The 15,955-nt window shown below is 47.1% G+C and overlaps 2 protein-coding genes across 12 annotated transcripts in view; one reads left to right on the plus strand and one right to left on the minus strand.

Annotated features, from left to right (window-relative positions):
• nav2a (neuron navigator 2a) overlaps window positions 1-9,158 on the plus strand; it is a 198,131-nt gene extending 188,973 nt beyond the window's left edge. For 10 of the 11 annotated variants that reach the window (XM_034615021.1, XM_034614978.1, XM_034615003.1 and 7 more), the window contains 16 exons: window positions 1,045-1,128; window positions 1,218-1,341; window positions 1,920-2,140; window positions 4,285-4,457; window positions 4,552-4,705; window positions 4,822-5,002; window positions 5,082-5,182; window positions 5,275-5,370; window positions 5,538-5,715; window positions 5,853-6,088; window positions 6,469-6,620; window positions 6,735-6,806; window positions 6,907-7,103; window positions 7,192-7,310; window positions 8,329-8,529; window positions 8,770-9,158. In XM_034615021.1, coding sequence (XP_034470912.1) covers window positions 1,045-1,128; window positions 1,218-1,341; window positions 1,920-2,140; window positions 4,285-4,457; window positions 4,552-4,705; window positions 4,822-5,002; window positions 5,082-5,182; window positions 5,275-5,370; window positions 5,538-5,715; window positions 5,853-6,088; window positions 6,469-6,620; window positions 6,735-6,806; window positions 6,907-7,103; window positions 7,192-7,310; window positions 8,329-8,529; window positions 8,770-8,895 — 2,415 coding nt within the window. In that variant the 3' untranslated portion in view covers window positions 8,896-9,158. The remainder of the gene's footprint in view (window positions 1-1,044; window positions 1,129-1,217; window positions 1,342-1,919; window positions 2,141-4,284; window positions 4,458-4,551; window positions 4,706-4,821; window positions 5,003-5,081; window positions 5,183-5,274; window positions 5,371-5,537; window positions 5,716-5,852; window positions 6,089-6,468; window positions 6,621-6,734; window positions 6,807-6,906; window positions 7,104-7,191; window positions 7,311-8,328; window positions 8,530-8,769) is intronic. The other variant, XM_034614986.1, reaches the window with a different exon arrangement.
• A 2,062-nt stretch (window positions 9,159-11,220) lies between these two features.
• Window positions 11,221-15,366, minus strand: dbx1a (developing brain homeobox 1a). The gene is made up of 4 exons (XM_034569386.1): window positions 14,864-15,366; window positions 14,653-14,754; window positions 12,800-13,002; window positions 11,221-12,649 (listed from the first exon to the last, which is right to left on the minus strand). The coding sequence occupies exons 1-4, from the start codon at window positions 15,228-15,230 to the stop codon at window positions 12,362-12,364; spliced, it is 960 nt and encodes a 319-aa protein (XP_034425277.1). The 5' UTR covers window positions 15,231-15,366; the 3' UTR covers window positions 11,221-12,361.
• Window positions 15,367-15,955: the final 589 nt, after the last annotated feature.

Consider the following 15,955-nt stretch of genomic DNA (forward strand, 5'->3'; position numbering starts at 1 on the left):
CATCAGAAGATGTCTGATAAAGATGAAGGGAGTTATTGCCAGTAGAATATGTCAGTAGGCATTTTGTACATCAACAACTTAAATAAGCACAACCACTTGAAACATTGTGATATATTCATCAGATACCGAGCAGATCTCTCGAAGAGCACTTCACCCACAGAAGGTGTAATTTTACATCTGGCAGAACCATCAGAAAATCCCTCTCGGCGTCTCCAGACACGATCCTTGTCTGGAGTCTCGCTCCGCTTGTAATCTGCCGCCCGAGTCTGTCTAACTGAGGATTAGAGATGTGGAAGGAAGGCGAAGGGGTCGGATTACAGCGTTTCCAGATGTGGACTGAAGGTTTTACAGGAAGGCGTGGCGTTAGTGTTGACAGACAAACGCACACCGAGAACGGTGGCGGTGACGGTGGGAGGTCAGAGGATGGGATGTGGTGGGTTGGTGGGTGGGGGGGAGGGGCTTTTGTTTAAATATTTGATTACAAGCCGCAGACAGATGATGAATTACCTGAACGCACCTCCAGGCCCCGCATGCCGAGAATCTAAGAACATGTTCGACTGCAGGAAGTCACGAGTTGAAACACACTTCAGTCACCCTAACCCTAACCCTAGCTCGCACACACACACACACTCGCACACACACACACACACACACACACACGCACACACACACACACACACACACACACACACACACACACACACACACACACACACACACACACACACTCTCTATACCAATTTTTATTGTTGTAAACGAGAAATTCCTTTGACATGTGATGCTACATGTTCGTTTGAACTCTGCCTAAATGCAGTTTATTTGATATTTGGATGATTATTGTGCAATAAATACAACTCTGTATGTGTTTTATTACTATTTTTTGTGTTTATGGTCTAGTTGGAAATTAGAGTTTGCTCTCTGTGGCAACCGTTGGGCTTCTCTCTGTAATATCGACCTTACGATGTTAATTGGTGCTGTACAAAGAAACCAGAATGTGACTTCCCCCGGCTCCCTGCTGCGTCCTGACCCTGTGTGTTTGTGCAGGCTCACCTGGTGGCAGCGTTTGAACAGAGTCTGGGCAACATGACCATCCGGCTGAAGAGTCTCACCCTGACAGCCGAGCAGAAGGTGAGAACAGCTCCTGAGGTTTTCATAAACAGACTGTGTGGCGTTAATCAAACTGAGACGTGACCCCTCGTGTCCTCGTCTCTGTGCAGGACTCTGAGCTGAATGAGCTGAGGAAGACCATCGAGCTGCTGAAGAAGCAGAACGCTGTCGCTCAGGCGGCCATCAACGGAGTCATCAACACGCCCGAACTCACGCCGAGACGGGACAGGACAGGTACAGACACACGAAGCAGATCAGTGAAGGTCAAACGTGTTTCCAGGATTTAAAACCAAGTTTAACAGAAACATCAACAACACTTGAACAAAGTTATCTGATGTGTATTTTATAGTAATTTGATATATTGCGTATTGCTCTTTTCTTGTTGTACCTTATACTTTGTAAAGCACTCTGGTCAACGAAGATGCTTTAAATGTGCGATATAAATAAAGTTGACCTTGACATTTTGACTTTTCAATTTGGTTGATGTCTCATCTGCTGACACGGAGGAGGCAGGGCTTATGACCTATACTGCAGCCAGCCACCAGGGGGCAATCTAGATATTTTTGCTCTCATGTCGTCCATCTTTAAATACAGTCTATGAAATTAAAAACAGACAAGGTCACTTACACTCTTTTGTGTAAAAAATCTTGAGAACAGACATTAATCTCTTTCATTCTAAAACCAGCCGCCCATTTTTCTTTAGTCACAGAAAACCTGTTTCATATCAACACTGACCGGTTGATGTCTGATATCAAATTAAAGACGTAGTTCATCTTAATTCATAGACAAACACATACATTTCCTCTCCTCAGGCAGCAGCAACGGCAGCCCGCAGCAGCAGCATCAGCATCATCAGCAGCATCAGCAGCATCAGCAGCAGCAGCATCAGCAGCAGCAGCAGCCAGACCTGCGCATCAGGAGGCAGCACTCGTCTGACAGCGTCAGCAGCATCGCCAGCGCCACCAGTCATTCCAGTGTGGGCTCCAACATGGACGCTGACGCAAAGAACAAGAAGAAGAACAAGAAGAACTGGGTAAGACGTCAGAAGTGAAACGATGACAAACTGTGAGATGTGATGAGTTTGTACAAAAAAAGTCTTTGTCTCTGTGTATTTTCATGTTTGGGTTTTCTGTCCCTTCAGACGTCTTTCACTGGAGAAAAGGTGAATACACTTAGGACTTTTCTAGAATATCAAGTTCAGACTGATTTGGTGATTTGCAGGTACAAAATATAATTTACATTTTGGTGAAAAGTGGATTTAAATTGGTTGGTTTGTCATCTTTCAACCTGCAAATCACCAAATCAGTGTTAATGAAACAGTGTGTAGTCCTCATGTCATCTTTCTTTTTTACTACACAACAACACACCTTCCACACTTTCACTTACAACCGTCCAACACGTGAACTTTTCCTTTTTGTCGTTGAAAGACCTTTTTGTGCACCGGAGGACAAGTGAGAGACGAAGACGTACGTGTCCTCTCCGTCAAGCGCTGTAGCCTGAGGTGTTAGCTGCCGGTGGTTTGATCCCTCTGATCCGCATGGTGCTGGATGTTTAGGAGAAGCCGTGTTGTAGCTGTTAAAGAGTTTCCTGCTTTAGGCCACAGTGATAATAAGTGACCCTCCTAGGTGTGTGTGTGTGTGTGTGTGTGTGTGGTTGTGTAGCTGGGACCCCACAAAGGGCCCCTGGATGCAGGTGCCCCTCACACACTGTGATATGCAGTGTATAGGGGCTGTGTGTGTACATAATGGATCATGAAAGACGTGTCATGGTGGTTGTGATGTAGAATTAGTTTGCAGCTGCCGCAGACTCCGGTGAAACCAGCTCTGGTGTCATAGGGGCCTCTAGTTTAATCTGTGTCCCTCCACCACACATTAACACCCCCCCCCCACACACCCATATGAACATGTGCTGTTTTGTCTCCCTGTCTTCCTCCGCTTCGCTTCATGTGGCAGGTCTACGAGGTAAGAATGGTACAGATGACAGGAGAGGAGCTGCCTCACCCCTGCAACCTTTTTCTGGTTTACTAACCTCTTCCTCCTCTCGTCTGCTGCCACCGTAGTGCCTCTCCTCCTCCTCCTCCTCCTCCTCCTCCTCCTCCTCCTCCTCTTCCTCCTCCTCTACTCTGCTTCTCCCTGAAATCTGCCCTTATGTCACTTGAGCCACTTCTTGAAAGGAAAATCCACCTGGAAATACTTCAACTATGTCACTGGTATTGATGTGTGGGAACATTTGTGGTGGGTGTTCCACTTGCAAACATTTGAAATATTTAATAATGATATCTGACTTTGCAGCGTGTCCCACACAATCAAGGACGAGAGGCTTTTCTGTTAATACCAATATTTTAAAAATACTAGAGTGACTTCTCTATAACGAAGTGAAGTTTTGTAAATATAAAGTATTAACGGTGGATTTCGCCTTTAAACACAACCTCTTGCTCAAATATTTTACCCAAAAAATGCTTATGTAGTTTGAATATTGTTATTTTTTACATGTTTTCCCCAAGAATTACACAGAACGGTACAGTTTATAAAACATTATTACAGTTCTAGAAAGCATTAATAACATATATTCTGTATATTTACACATCATGGTCTATCTGGGTTAGTTTAGAAACATCCGAAAACGTTTCAACTACAGTGATTGTGCTGCAAATTATATTTTAGTTTGAAGTTTAAAGAACGAAAACACACATCACAAAGCTTTTACAGCATTCATACATCAGGATTATTACTATTATCTAATTCTCACTGACTTTGTTTACAGAACTTGATTCGTTTCATGTAATAAATAAATAAGAAAACCTAGAAGTACAAAATAAATCAGTTGCTAAACACTTCACCTTTTTCTGAAAAAGTAAATCTAACATCCAGTCACATTTCCGCACCCAGGGATTCGAACCAGCAACCTTTCAGTCTCAAGTCCTTTTTTTTTTAACCTCCAGGCTGTAGCAGAATCGTTTGTGTTGAGAACTGTGTCTCGAGTCATAAGATGGCCCGCCCACACTTCCCTCTTCTCCCTTTTCTCCCTCACTTGCACTTTCTCACAGCTGTTTTCCTCCTCGCTCCCCGGCACACTCCTCCTCTTCCTCTCAGCCACGTGTATTAGAGTGTGTCTCATGTCGGCTCACCATCTCTCTCTCTCTCTCTCTCTCTCCTTCTCCCTGTTTCCTCTGTGCAGCTGCGAAGCTCCTTCAAACAAGCGTTCAGCAAGAAGAAATCTCCCAAGTCGGCCTCGTCTCACTCCGACATCGAGGAGATGACGGACTCGTCTCTCCCCTCGTCCCCTAAGCTGCCCCACAACGGCACCTCAGCCTCCGGCCACATGCTCCGGAGCACACACTCCAACTCACTGTAAGTACACATCATCTTAGTTTGTCCCATAAATCTGAACTGTATGGATGGAGAAACCCAGTATTTCATGTCCCTAAACTGTGGTGTCCTGCAGCTTGTCCGAGTGCCTGGACAGCGAGGCGGAGATGGTGATGCAGCTGCGGAGTGAGCTCCGGGAGAAGGAGATGAAGCTGACCGACATCCGCCTGGAAGCCCTCAGCTCCGCCCACCAGCTGGACCAGCTCCGGGAGGCCATGAACCGCATGCAGGTCTGTAGAGACAACGCTCATAACCGGTGACGCTCTGAGGGAGGATTCACACGTCTGCTTCGAAGAGGCCGACGGGATCTACACTGTTTTCCTCAATTTTTCCTTTTTGTGCGTAGCTGGAGATCGAGAAACTGAAGTCAGAGAACGACCGTCTGAAGGTGGAGAGTCATGGCAGCAGGACGGGCTCTCAGGCCTCCGTCTCCTCTCCTCCTCCCGCTCACACCAACAGCCACGCCGCAGGACCTGGACTGTCTCAGCACAGCCTCAACCTCACCACCAGCGAGTCCACCAGCCTGGGTAAGAGCCCTGTGAACTGATAACATAGGTCGTGTCAGCCCCTGAATGTTGAAGCACTAAAGTACCTTGCTCCTGTCAGACATGCTGCTGGACGACACCGGCGGAGATGGAGGGATGAGGAAGGAGGGGAGACATGTCAAGGTCGTGGTCACCCTGGATGAGGACAGCAAGTGGGGAGAGGTGAGAACTGAAACTGTTGTTTATCGGCTCAGATTTGTGTATCTGTATATCTTTTTAGTTTCTAAAGCTAGGTATTGTTTTTCTCATCACAGGAGGGTCGGTCTCGCCATTTTCTGATCGGGTGCATCGGCGTGAGCGGTAAAACCAAGTGGGACGTCCTGGACGGAGTGGTCCGGCGCCTCTTCAAGGTAAACAGAGGTCGACGGCGATACGGAATCAGATAAACAGACGATGTACCTCAGCACAGTTTTTAAATATGGTGTCCAAAAGGAATTCAAAAGGATTGGACAGTAAAAAAAAGACAGAATTTGAATCCCTTGAAAAGCTGCTGAATGTGGAATCGTGTGTCTGACAGGAGTACATCACCCACGTGGACCCGGTGAGCCAGCTGGGCCTGAGCTCGGACAGCGTGGAGGGATACAACATCGGGGAAATCCACCGGCCCAGCAGCCTCAGCGCCGCCCGCACGCCCGAGCTGCTGCCCTGCGGCTACCTGGTGGGAGACAGCAACACCATCAGCATCCAGCTCAAAGGTACAAGGATGTGTGATGGCAGTGAGAGATGGGCGGCAGTTCTAATTCTAAGAGAATCAGGGTCATCTATCCTCAGCATCTGTCTCCATTGATATTAATCCCCTGACGTGTGTGTGTGTGTGTGTGTGTGTGTGCAGGTGTGACCAGTGAGAACGTGGACTCGCTGGTGTTCAACACTCTGATCCCGAAGCCGATGCTGCAGCGCTACGTGTCGCTGCTGAAGGAGCACAGACGGGTCATCCTGTCGGGCCCCAGCGGCACAGGAAAGACCTACCTGGCCAATCAGCTGTCCCGACACCTTCTGCTGCTGGAGGGTCGACCTCTGACCCCTCGCGCCGTCGTCACCTTTAACGTGGACCACAAGTCCAGCAAGGTAAACGCACACGTTCGGAATTCTGTGTGCATGAGTCAAATTATGGCCCTTACTATATAAATATAGTTTTCACGGTTCGATTCCAGCTGTGGGCCTTTGCTCTGTCATGTCCCTTTTCTCCGCCCAAATATATTAACAAATGCATTCATGCTGTTTGGTGAACTAATTTACCTGCAGGACAAAGACCAGAATTAAATAAGCTTCAGCCGCATGAACCTTCTGGCTCATGTAGGTTTATCGTTCTAGTTTTAAATCTTCTCTCTCTCCCTCCCTCTCTCTCTCTCTCTCTCTCTCTCTCTCTCTCTCTCCCTCTCTCTCTCTCTCTCTCTCTCTCTCTCTCTCTCTCTCTCTCTCCCCCCCCCCCGCCTCTCTGTGTGTAGGAGCTGCGTCAGTACCTGTCAGGTTTGGCCGAGCAGTGCAGTGGAGTACCGGGGGTGGAGAGCCCACTGGTGGTCATTCTGGACAACCTGCACCACGTCAGCTCCCTGGGGGAGATCTTCAACGGCCTCTTCAACTGTAACTCCAAGCACTGGTCAGTTCTCACACACACACACACACACACATTGACCCACTCAATACTTTAACACGTGTCCAGAGATGTATTAAGTATCGTAAGATTTTAATTTGTACTTTTCTCTCCTCTCAGTCCGTACATCATCGGCACCATGAGCCAGGCCACATCATCCGCCCCCAACCTGCAGCTTCACCACAACTTCAGGTAAACTGCTGCTGATCTTCTCCTCCCACTGGACAATGAAAGATCTACACGGTTTTATGATTTTATCGCCGGTTGATTCACCTGCACGTTCTCCGATCAGGTGGGTGCTGTGTGCCAACCACATGGAGCCGGTGAAAGGCTTCCTCGGCCGCCACCTGAGGAGGAAGCTGATCGAGACGGAGATCGGCAGCCGAACGCGCAACATGGAGCTGGTGAAGATCATCGACTGGATCCCACGGATTTGGCACCACCTGAACCGCTTCCTGGAGGCGCACAGCTCCTCCGACGTCACCATCGGTAAGTCCACGTTACACAGTTGATGAAAAAAACAATCAGTCAACCCAGAAACATCCGGTGTCTCACCTCGTTGCTCTGTGGCGTTCAGGACCTCGTCTCTTCCTGTCGTGTCCCATGGACGTGGAGGGGTCCAGGGTCTGGTTCACTGACCTGTGGAACTACTCCATCATCCCCTACATGCTGGAGGCGGTGCGGGAGGGACTGCAGGTAACACAATCACACACAAGTACAACAACCGCTTGCTGTTGGTGGTTCAGATTTGGGATTTTCACATTAAAACTATGAATAGAGGGACTTGAGTTGACGTCCCGAGGGCACGTTTAAAGGATCAGTCTGTATTAAGTCAGATTTGCCCTCTCGGAGAACCAGGGTTATGTTCATCAAAGTGAAATGGATTCAATTTGTACTCTTAATCTGCATGTAATTAGCATCTGATTTAATTAGGCAGCAGCTAATTGCCACAGAGCTCGGAGAGCGAGTGGAGCGGATCCACAAAGAAAGATGTGATACGAGGAATTTGTTCCTAATCAGCTGAGGAGAAAATGTAGTGATGGAAAAATGGAAAAAACATGTTTTTCACTTGGCATCGTGAAAAATTACGATAATGATCTTAAGTTACTCATATGTTTCTGAAACAAACTCCAAAGCTCCTTAAATTCAATCAAGCTGAGATCATTATTTTCATCACGATCCGTGAGTTATTTCCTGGGGGGGGGAAAAAGAAAACGTCCTATTTCACAATTTTTAAGAGAGTTTAGATCCTTTGTCTGGATCCAAATCAAATTTATTTCTTTATTTCTTGGCTCATGTCTCGTCCCTCCACCAAGGTTTTTTCGTGGAAATCTGCTCAGTAGTTTTTTGCGTAATCCTGCTGACAGACAAACCAACAGACCAACAAACCAACAACAGGACAGAACGGAGGAAAAATCAAACCTCAAAGGGAAACGTGATGCAACCCACAATATAAATGTCCCCTCGAGCGAGTGCAGTCGATACTGATGCTAAATCTAAGCTCAAGTGACTGATGGTTCTTTATTTATTACATTTAACACTGAGATTTATGTTTACGTTTCTTTTCCCTCGAGCCTCGTTTTCTTTCGCACAGACAGAATGTTCCTTTTGAAATCTGTCAGTCAGTGATGCCTCACGACACGAAACCCCTGTGGTAACACTGGTGGTTTGGAGGAGCAGTCATTTTTCACTGTTACATTCCGTCTCTCTGTAGCTGTACGGCCGCAGGGCCGCGTGGGAGGACCCGGCGGCCTGGGTGATTGACACCTACCCGTGGTCAGCCACGCCTACTCCAGCGGAATGGCCCCCCCTGCTGCAGCTCCGCCCGGAGGACGTGGGGTTCGATGGCTACTCGGCCCCGAGGGAGGGAGTTAGGAAGGAGCCCCCACAGAGCGACAGCGACGCAGACCCACTGGTGAGCAACAGTAAATCACACGGAGAAGAACATCTGTTGCACAAATACAAAGTTTAGAAGTTACATCTGGTGGGAATGATAGAAAAACTAATTCAGTTCATTTTTGGTATTGGAAACTAATGAAACAAAAGCATAACAAGTTCATATTTTTATTGGAGGATTAAGATTCTAATCAAATAATCCAGACCTCATCACCGAAGCCGTAAAGTCCGATCGGACTGACGCTGTTTTCTCCAACAGATGAACATGCTGATGCGTCTGAAGGAGGCGGCGACGTCGTCCAGCCCGCAGAGCTACGACAGCGACTCCAACAGCAACAGCCACCAGGACGACATCCTGGACTCGTCGCTGGAATCGACCTTGTGATGTCATCAAAACGCTGGTTTCACGTTTTCAGGAGAAACTTTTTAAATAGGGAGCGTTCTCACTGTGAGAGCATTAGAATCCAGCCCCCTTGATTTGGGTGCAGGTAACCCAAATATTTAAAAGAAGAGTAAAGTCAAGATTACATTTCAGAGAACGGACAACAGAAGTTTCTACTGCACTGTTTAGTTTTGTCCTTATTTCTTTTTTTTTTCACCGCTGTGGCCCGTGGCTCCCGTCAGGAGCCTCACGTCAGACAGACAGAATAAAAGCACACAGGCATCATCATGTCCCTCATCATCCAGGCATCAGCAAACGTGAGCACCAGCCAGGACTCCTCCGGCTGAGAGGCTCCTGGTCCTGCACGGCCGCAGTGCGCCTGCGCTGCCTGCAGAGGGCGATACAGGCCCTCGTCTGCATCGGAAAAGCACAGAGGAGGAAGCTGCTGACGATGGATGGAAGAACAGCCTCTTTCTGCTGGAGGATGAGTGAAGCCAAAGTGAACGTTGGGTCCTGAAACTCTCACTTTCAAAAGCTCGTGAGAACAACTACTGTAAAAACAGTTAATAAACATGTGTCCCTAAAAAAGAATTAAAGGTCCAGTGTGTAAGATTCAGGTGAAAGGATCTATTGGCAGAAATTGAATATGAAATAATCCTAGTAATCTAAATTGTACAAATTGTTGTTTTCTTTACCCGAGAATTCCCCCTTTATATTTAAATACTTTATATTTACCTCAGGAGCGGGTCCCCTTCCACGGAGGCCGCCATTTTTTTTTTACAGTAGCCCAAACTGGACAAACTAAACCTTTTGAGTTTTTTAAGACGACTGAAGGTTTCCACAGGTTCTCCTTCAGGTTTCATGTTCAGCTGCAACGTGAAACTTCACTAAATTCTACACACTGAACCTTTAAGAAAGCACAAATAAAAAGAGAGAGTTTTTGAGTTATATTCAGAGCCAGTGGAGAAGAGGTTGAGATATAAACACGGGCAACAAAGACCAACTCTGCAGCAGCGTTGCTTCATCCGAACAATGTCAAAATCGGCGGCGGGGGAAAGAAATAATCTCTCCGAACTAAGGAGACAGGCTCGGTCAGCGTAACCAGACATTCTCACCGCAATCCTGCTGACGCTCTTTCTTCGGCTGTCCACACATCATACGGTGCATTCCATCAAGGTCCCCAGTGGTCGCATCCTGCCTCGTAGCTGAGAATCCATTGTTCCAGCAGAGAGTCGTTCCTTTTGAAATGGAGCAAAAATAACTTCAGTTTTATTCGCACAAAACACAACTCAGACCTACTGAGGTTTTCTTGTCCAGTGCAACATCTGTGGCTAATTTTACAAAGCCAGCGAGAACAGAATCGAATTTACAAAATCCCTTTTGGTTCTCACAAAGGAGCAAAGACTTTGGGGGGGGGGGGGATGTGAAATCAACACTCACTATGGCTTAATTTAAACCTTTTAACTATAACAGTATTTGAGGTAATGTAATTTTCTACCCGTTTCTGTGCAATTTCACAAACGACGCCTCCACCACTTCTTGCTTTAACCTCTCAGATCTCCTGTGGCCCGAACAGGCTGTTGTAGCACAAGTCTCCTTTCTGGTGCTGGACTGAATCCTGTAACAAACAATGCCTTACTTCTTCTTTTTTTGGTTTTTGTTTTTCGAAAACAGACTATGTGCATTCGCCGATATACGTCTGAACGTCTGAACGGCTGTAAACATTCACTAACAGGGCTCCGAGGCGACTCTGCCCTCGAGCGGCGTTGACCTCTCATCATATCAAACACCAATGGCCGTGGTCGTGGAGGAGACGGGAACGAGAAGCAGCACTTTGGGTTGCAGGTTCAGTCGTCTGCTTGCAGAAGCCGGTGCTGAGAAGCTGGTGTAAATATGTGGACCACTAGCAGGAAAGAGAAACATATAAATGTGTGTGTGTGTGTGTGGGGGGGGGGGGGTTGTTTTGGTGCTCGACGTGAGAAGGCAGGTTGACTGGATGAGGGAAGTTTAAGATGTCTTGATTTTATACCTCATCCCCATCCTTTAACTTTGCTTTCTCCCACGCCCATCGTCTGTTTCATGTGTTTTTTGTGATGAACAAAACTAATTAAGTGAAAACTAGTGTATATGCTGCTTTGTTTATAGACATATAACTAATCGGAGGTTTAAGATATAAAAAGGTACTTGTGGTTGAGCGATGATGTAAAAAAACTAAAAAACAAAATACGGCTTCACATCATTTCTACGGCTCAAAGATAATAAAGTCATTCTACTACTTCTTTGTTTTTGAACCTCCCAGTCTGCCTCCTGGGACGGGCAGGGGGGGGGGGGGGAGCGGCTTCCATCACTTTCAGTGTTTTTGTCACCGATGCTATGCAAAGTTCATTCTTATCTCCAAATGGAAGCCAAAATGTGCATTTGTCCCCCCCGAGCAGATTGCAGCACTGCCGAGACGTACAGCATGGAACAAGATTTGTTTTTTGGGGGGGTTTGTGGCAGAAGTTCTTTGTCCGTGTGTGTGTGTGTGTGTGTGTGTGTGTGTGTGTGTGTGTGTGTGTGTGTGTCTGTGTGTGTGTGTGTGTGCGTGTGTGTAACTCCCAGAGAATCTCCTGCTGCAGTCCCTGTAAGCACAAAGAGTCGGACTCTGTCTGTCTGCTCTTGTTGTCGAAGCATCAGACCCGTCAGTCTGTTTATTACCCACAAACTCGATGAATGTTTAGCCTTCTTTGCTATGTACATTTTTTTCTATATGTAACATAACTCTGTAAATAGTTGGTTATCCTGCAGCATTTTGATGACTTTTTCTAGACGATTTGTTACGGTACTTGAAAAAAAAGGAAGTATTTTGTGTACAGTCTCTTTACATCAGAGCAGATCGATGCCGTTTGTCATCACCGGTCTGTCCAGGGCTCGGAGAATTGAATCTGATATCACTGTACTAGTCTTAAGTTATTGTGATTCAATAAAATTTATGATTATTTATGATTTAACTTTGTGAAACTGTCTTTTTTTCTCTTTTTAAACACAACACACACACACACACTTCACTTGCAACTTTACAATTTTATTTGGTGTTTGTACAAAAGAAATGTGAAATAAACATATATACAGCACATAATACAACACACTTATTAAACAGATTCATATAAATTATTAACGAAATAGCTACATTTTTTTCCAATAAACAACTCTATTCAAGGTCAAGGCAAAAGTAACACAATATTCTTGGCATAAAATTTCCATACAAAATTGTACAAAATACTGTACAATTGAACAAAGCTGTGCAAAACAGCAAATTGTATCTCAGAAGCAAATCCTGACGAAGCAACAAGCTCGAGTGAAAGTTTTGAACAATGACATTTATGGGTTTGTTTGTTTCTTACAAATCTGATCACAGTCTCATAGAAAAACAAAAAACATGGGTTATATCTCTATATTTGCTTTTTTTATTTTTTTTAATTTAAATAAATTAAGATACTGTTATTTCTTCTTCGTCTGACTCTGAGAAGTCTGAGTGCTTACTGGACAGAGACGGAGAGGAGACGCTGGACCCCGCCGACCTCACTCTCGCTCTTACAAACTCCTCTTCCTCCTCCTCCTCTTCCTCGGCGGAGGACTTCTTGCCCACGTCGCTCAGGTCCGGGTGAGGGTTGGCTTTGGTGGGCAGCGTCTGCTCGCGGCAGCCGCCGGAGGACAGCAGCTCCCGTTCCTTAGAGTTCCTCCACTTCATCCGCCGGTTCTGGAACCAGATTTTCACCTGTGGACAGGGAGGAGACGGTGAGTGGAGAAGTTCAGGGCGGAACGCGTAACAGCGTCTTTACGCGTAAATTACGCACGACGTACAGAGCGTTTGAGGTCACGTGTGCGCTTCTGAGGGAACTTTTTTTTAAGGGATTTGTTTTATTACCTGTGAGTCTTTTAGGCCCAGTTTGGAAGCCAGCTTCTTCCTGTCGGGCTTGCTGATATATTTCTGTTTCTGGAACATCTTCTCCAAGGCCTTGCGCTGCACGTCGGAGAACACCGCCCTCCTCAGCATCCCTCTCCGGGGTTTCCCTCTGGCGGCGAGGGGCCATGAAAAGGTCCCGGGGATGGGAACAACGGATGAAGATGCTGCAAAACAAACAAAAAAACAAGAAGAAAAAAGTTAGAACTTGTACGATTCGTTTAACTTTGTCATGTAACAGGACAACTTCAGATCTGCGCATGGGGACGAGCCTGCAGCCAGAAAAGAACCAACTGGGAGATAGTTTACTTTTTTAATCTAAACTCTAAACTACTTCAGATGTTTCTGTGTGAATCTAATGATTCCTCTATGAGACCGCACTTTTCAACCTTTAGTGGAAGTTTTCCCTCTTTGCAACTGGGCAATACGTCTCCGTTTTGAGTGAAATGGCACGAGGTGACTAATTAGCACATTGGCCGGTCCCCAACCGCATTGGTATGGTAAAGAGGTAGCATATCCTTTAAGGAACCCTGTGAGGGCGGATAGAGGAGTTAATAAACCGTGAACGGTAATTGTGTAGTAATGAACTAACGCAGAAAAGACTCTGGACAGGCGGCGAAGGCCATATATTATCGCAACAAAAGGAGATTTACACTTTCAAACTAAACACAACTGCATACCAGAATACTGATGCCCGAGGGGGGGGGTGGGGGGAGTGGAGAGTGGAGGGGGAATGGCGCTTTTTTTTTTTCCTTCTTCTTCTTCTTCTTCTTCTTCTTCTTCTTCTTCTTCTTCTTCTTCTTCTTCTTCATGCCCTCAAATCATTTTCATTAAATGAACACGAAAAGCTATTCAGGCCTCTGGAGTTGTTTTGTTGAGGCTTTCAGCTGAGCCCGTGAAAAGACTCCATCTCTATTATGATTTGTCTGAATGAAAGCACGGACTAGCGACTTTATAGACTTTTCTAAGAGATTATTCTTTATCTCAACTCGTTGATTGGCCCGGCAGGAGAATAGAGGACCGTTTAGGGCACAGGGAGCGAGAGGACTCGGGGTCAGTGGTAACTTATCCTATGAGCGCTGCAGGACGCGCGGAGAGGCTTCCCCCAGCTGGGACGTTTTGGTTTGGACTTGGGCTTTTAGAAAAACTCGCCTTACTGCAAAGTCCCAGCGCGCAGGACACGTCCCCTCCGTGCGTAATGGTGCCTGGACTCCCTCCTGACTGGAGCTGCCCTGTGGCCGCAGCAGAATCAGGAACAACGACGCGCTATGTGGTCTTGTGAGAATATTGAAAACTCTCAATAGCGCCTAATAGGGAAATTAGTGCATGACTGGTTCACGCCTTTGGCCCGCCTGGTAAAAGTCACTCTCCGGGGTGTGTGGGTGGTTCGCCCGGTGGGAGCTGACCAAATTGGTCACGGTGCTGGGGGGCTTTGTTGCCCGCCACAGCGGCCCGGTGGCCCCCCGGGCGCTGTGGGAAAACGTGGGTCGGGAAAATGCCAAAACGCCCCCCAATGGGAAACAGGGGGGACTATAACTCGCCACCCCGCCTCAAATTTAGACCGTGACGATTTGGGATAATTGGTTAATTAGGGGGTGGATGGGTGGGTCCGGCCAGGGGCCAGAGCCAGCGCTCCCTCTTAATAAGACAGTGATTTCTTCTTTTCTGGCTGCTTGTCCCCTTTCTGCCTCCACTCCGGGTAAAATATATGACAGGGGTTGAAAGTGTTTTACATCTAAATGCAATTAGCTCAGACAGAATTGTAAAGGCTGGAGACGGATGGATCTACAGCCTGGAGGAGAAACAGTTGCGCCTACCTGGTAAATAAGGCGTCCTGAATATGGGGTGGAAGGTCCCGTCAAAGCAGGGGAAGGGGAAGGTCTTGGAGTGCAGGCTGTGGATTGTAGGGTGTGAGGAGACTGTGGAGGAACATCACACACGTTAGAAACCCTCCATGCGTTAGACAACAAACATGAACACACACACACAGGCTCAGTGTGGAGGTGGAAACACGGTGCGTGTACTCACCGCTCTTTGGTGAAGGTGCGAGGATGGCGCTCACTCCAAACTTGAGAAAAGTTGGGTCCTTGCTGTTCGGCAGCGACGTTTTCGGGGAGAAAGATTCACGCGTCAGCGCGGCCGCGGCCAAGGCGCGTTCCGCGGACGCGCAGCTGAAGGACAAGGTGGTGGTGGCAGTGGGCAGGGAGGCGCTGGCTGAAGGAACAGTCCGGTTAATGAAGGCGGCCGGGTGGCTTATGCGCAGCAGGTCCTCCACTAGGAAGCTGGAGTGGGTCTGGAAGGCGGACGGCAGGGTGTGGTGGAGGGGCAGAGCCGCGGCGGGACGGTACAGCCCCGGGTAGAAGGCAGGAGGCGCGAAGACGCTGGGGATCATCATGGTCCCGGCTTTTTTTTTTTGAAAAGTGTGAAATCTGAAATACTCCTGGTGTCAGCTGGGAGAGAATCACTCGTGTGAATGTCTGTAGCTCCTCTGGTTCCCTCGCTGTGTGCAGAGGAGTTTTATAGCAGCAAGATCCCCCCCCCCCCCCCCCTCCTCCTCGGCCCTCCTTCTCAGGACTGACAGCTTCACAATGGGGCTCAACAAAGTTCTCCACATGGGTCGCTTTCATGAACTATCCCCCGGCCCGCCGATTGGCCAGAGGACGCAATTTATGATTGCATTAGACTTCATAAGCAAGCAACACACAATGTAGGGACCACAAAAGAGGCTCAGTCATCAATTTTGCATGTTGACCACTTTCCTTTCAGTTTGTTTTGTTTGGCAGAAGCAAGCGGCCTAATTAAAGAGCAATCTCTGCAGATCCAGCCATCGCAGGGGACTTTTAATCAGCACTTTGACAAAGATACTCTATTCTCTTCCATTCACAGCCTCCCTCTGATGGAGGAGGAACAAATATAGTCGTTAAAAATGCTAAATTATTCTTTTATTCTGTTTTCAGAGCTGGCAAAAAAATCAAAAAAAATAAACAGTGAATACAGGTGAACACAACTGGACTTGAAACCATCTGATGGCATTAACAGAACAAGCGATTGTATTTATTGTTAAATCCACATCATCCGCATTCGCCGCAGACGCCGGCATCTGAGATGTAAATGAGTTTT

The sequence above is a fragment of the Hippoglossus hippoglossus genome, chromosome 3, assembly GCF_009819705.1.
Source record: "Hippoglossus hippoglossus isolate fHipHip1 chromosome 3, fHipHip1.pri, whole genome shotgun sequence".
Classification (NCBI taxonomy): domain Eukaryota; kingdom Metazoa; phylum Chordata; class Actinopteri; order Pleuronectiformes; family Pleuronectidae; genus Hippoglossus; species Hippoglossus hippoglossus.

Excerpts from the sequence above, each read along its gene's own strand:
- dbx1a (XM_034569386.1), bottom strand. The coding sequence starts at position 15,230 with ATGATGATCCCCAGCGTCTTCGCGCCTCCTGCCTTCTACCCGGGGCTG. Across the intron at positions 14,755-14,863 it reads CGCACCTTCACCAAAGAGCG|TCTCCTCACACCCTACAATC; the intron begins GTGAGTACACGC and ends GTTCCTCCACAG. Across the intron at positions 12,650-12,799 it reads TGGGCCTAAAAGACTCACAG|GTGAAAATCTGGTTCCAGAA; the intron begins GTAATAAAACAA and ends CCCTGTCCACAG.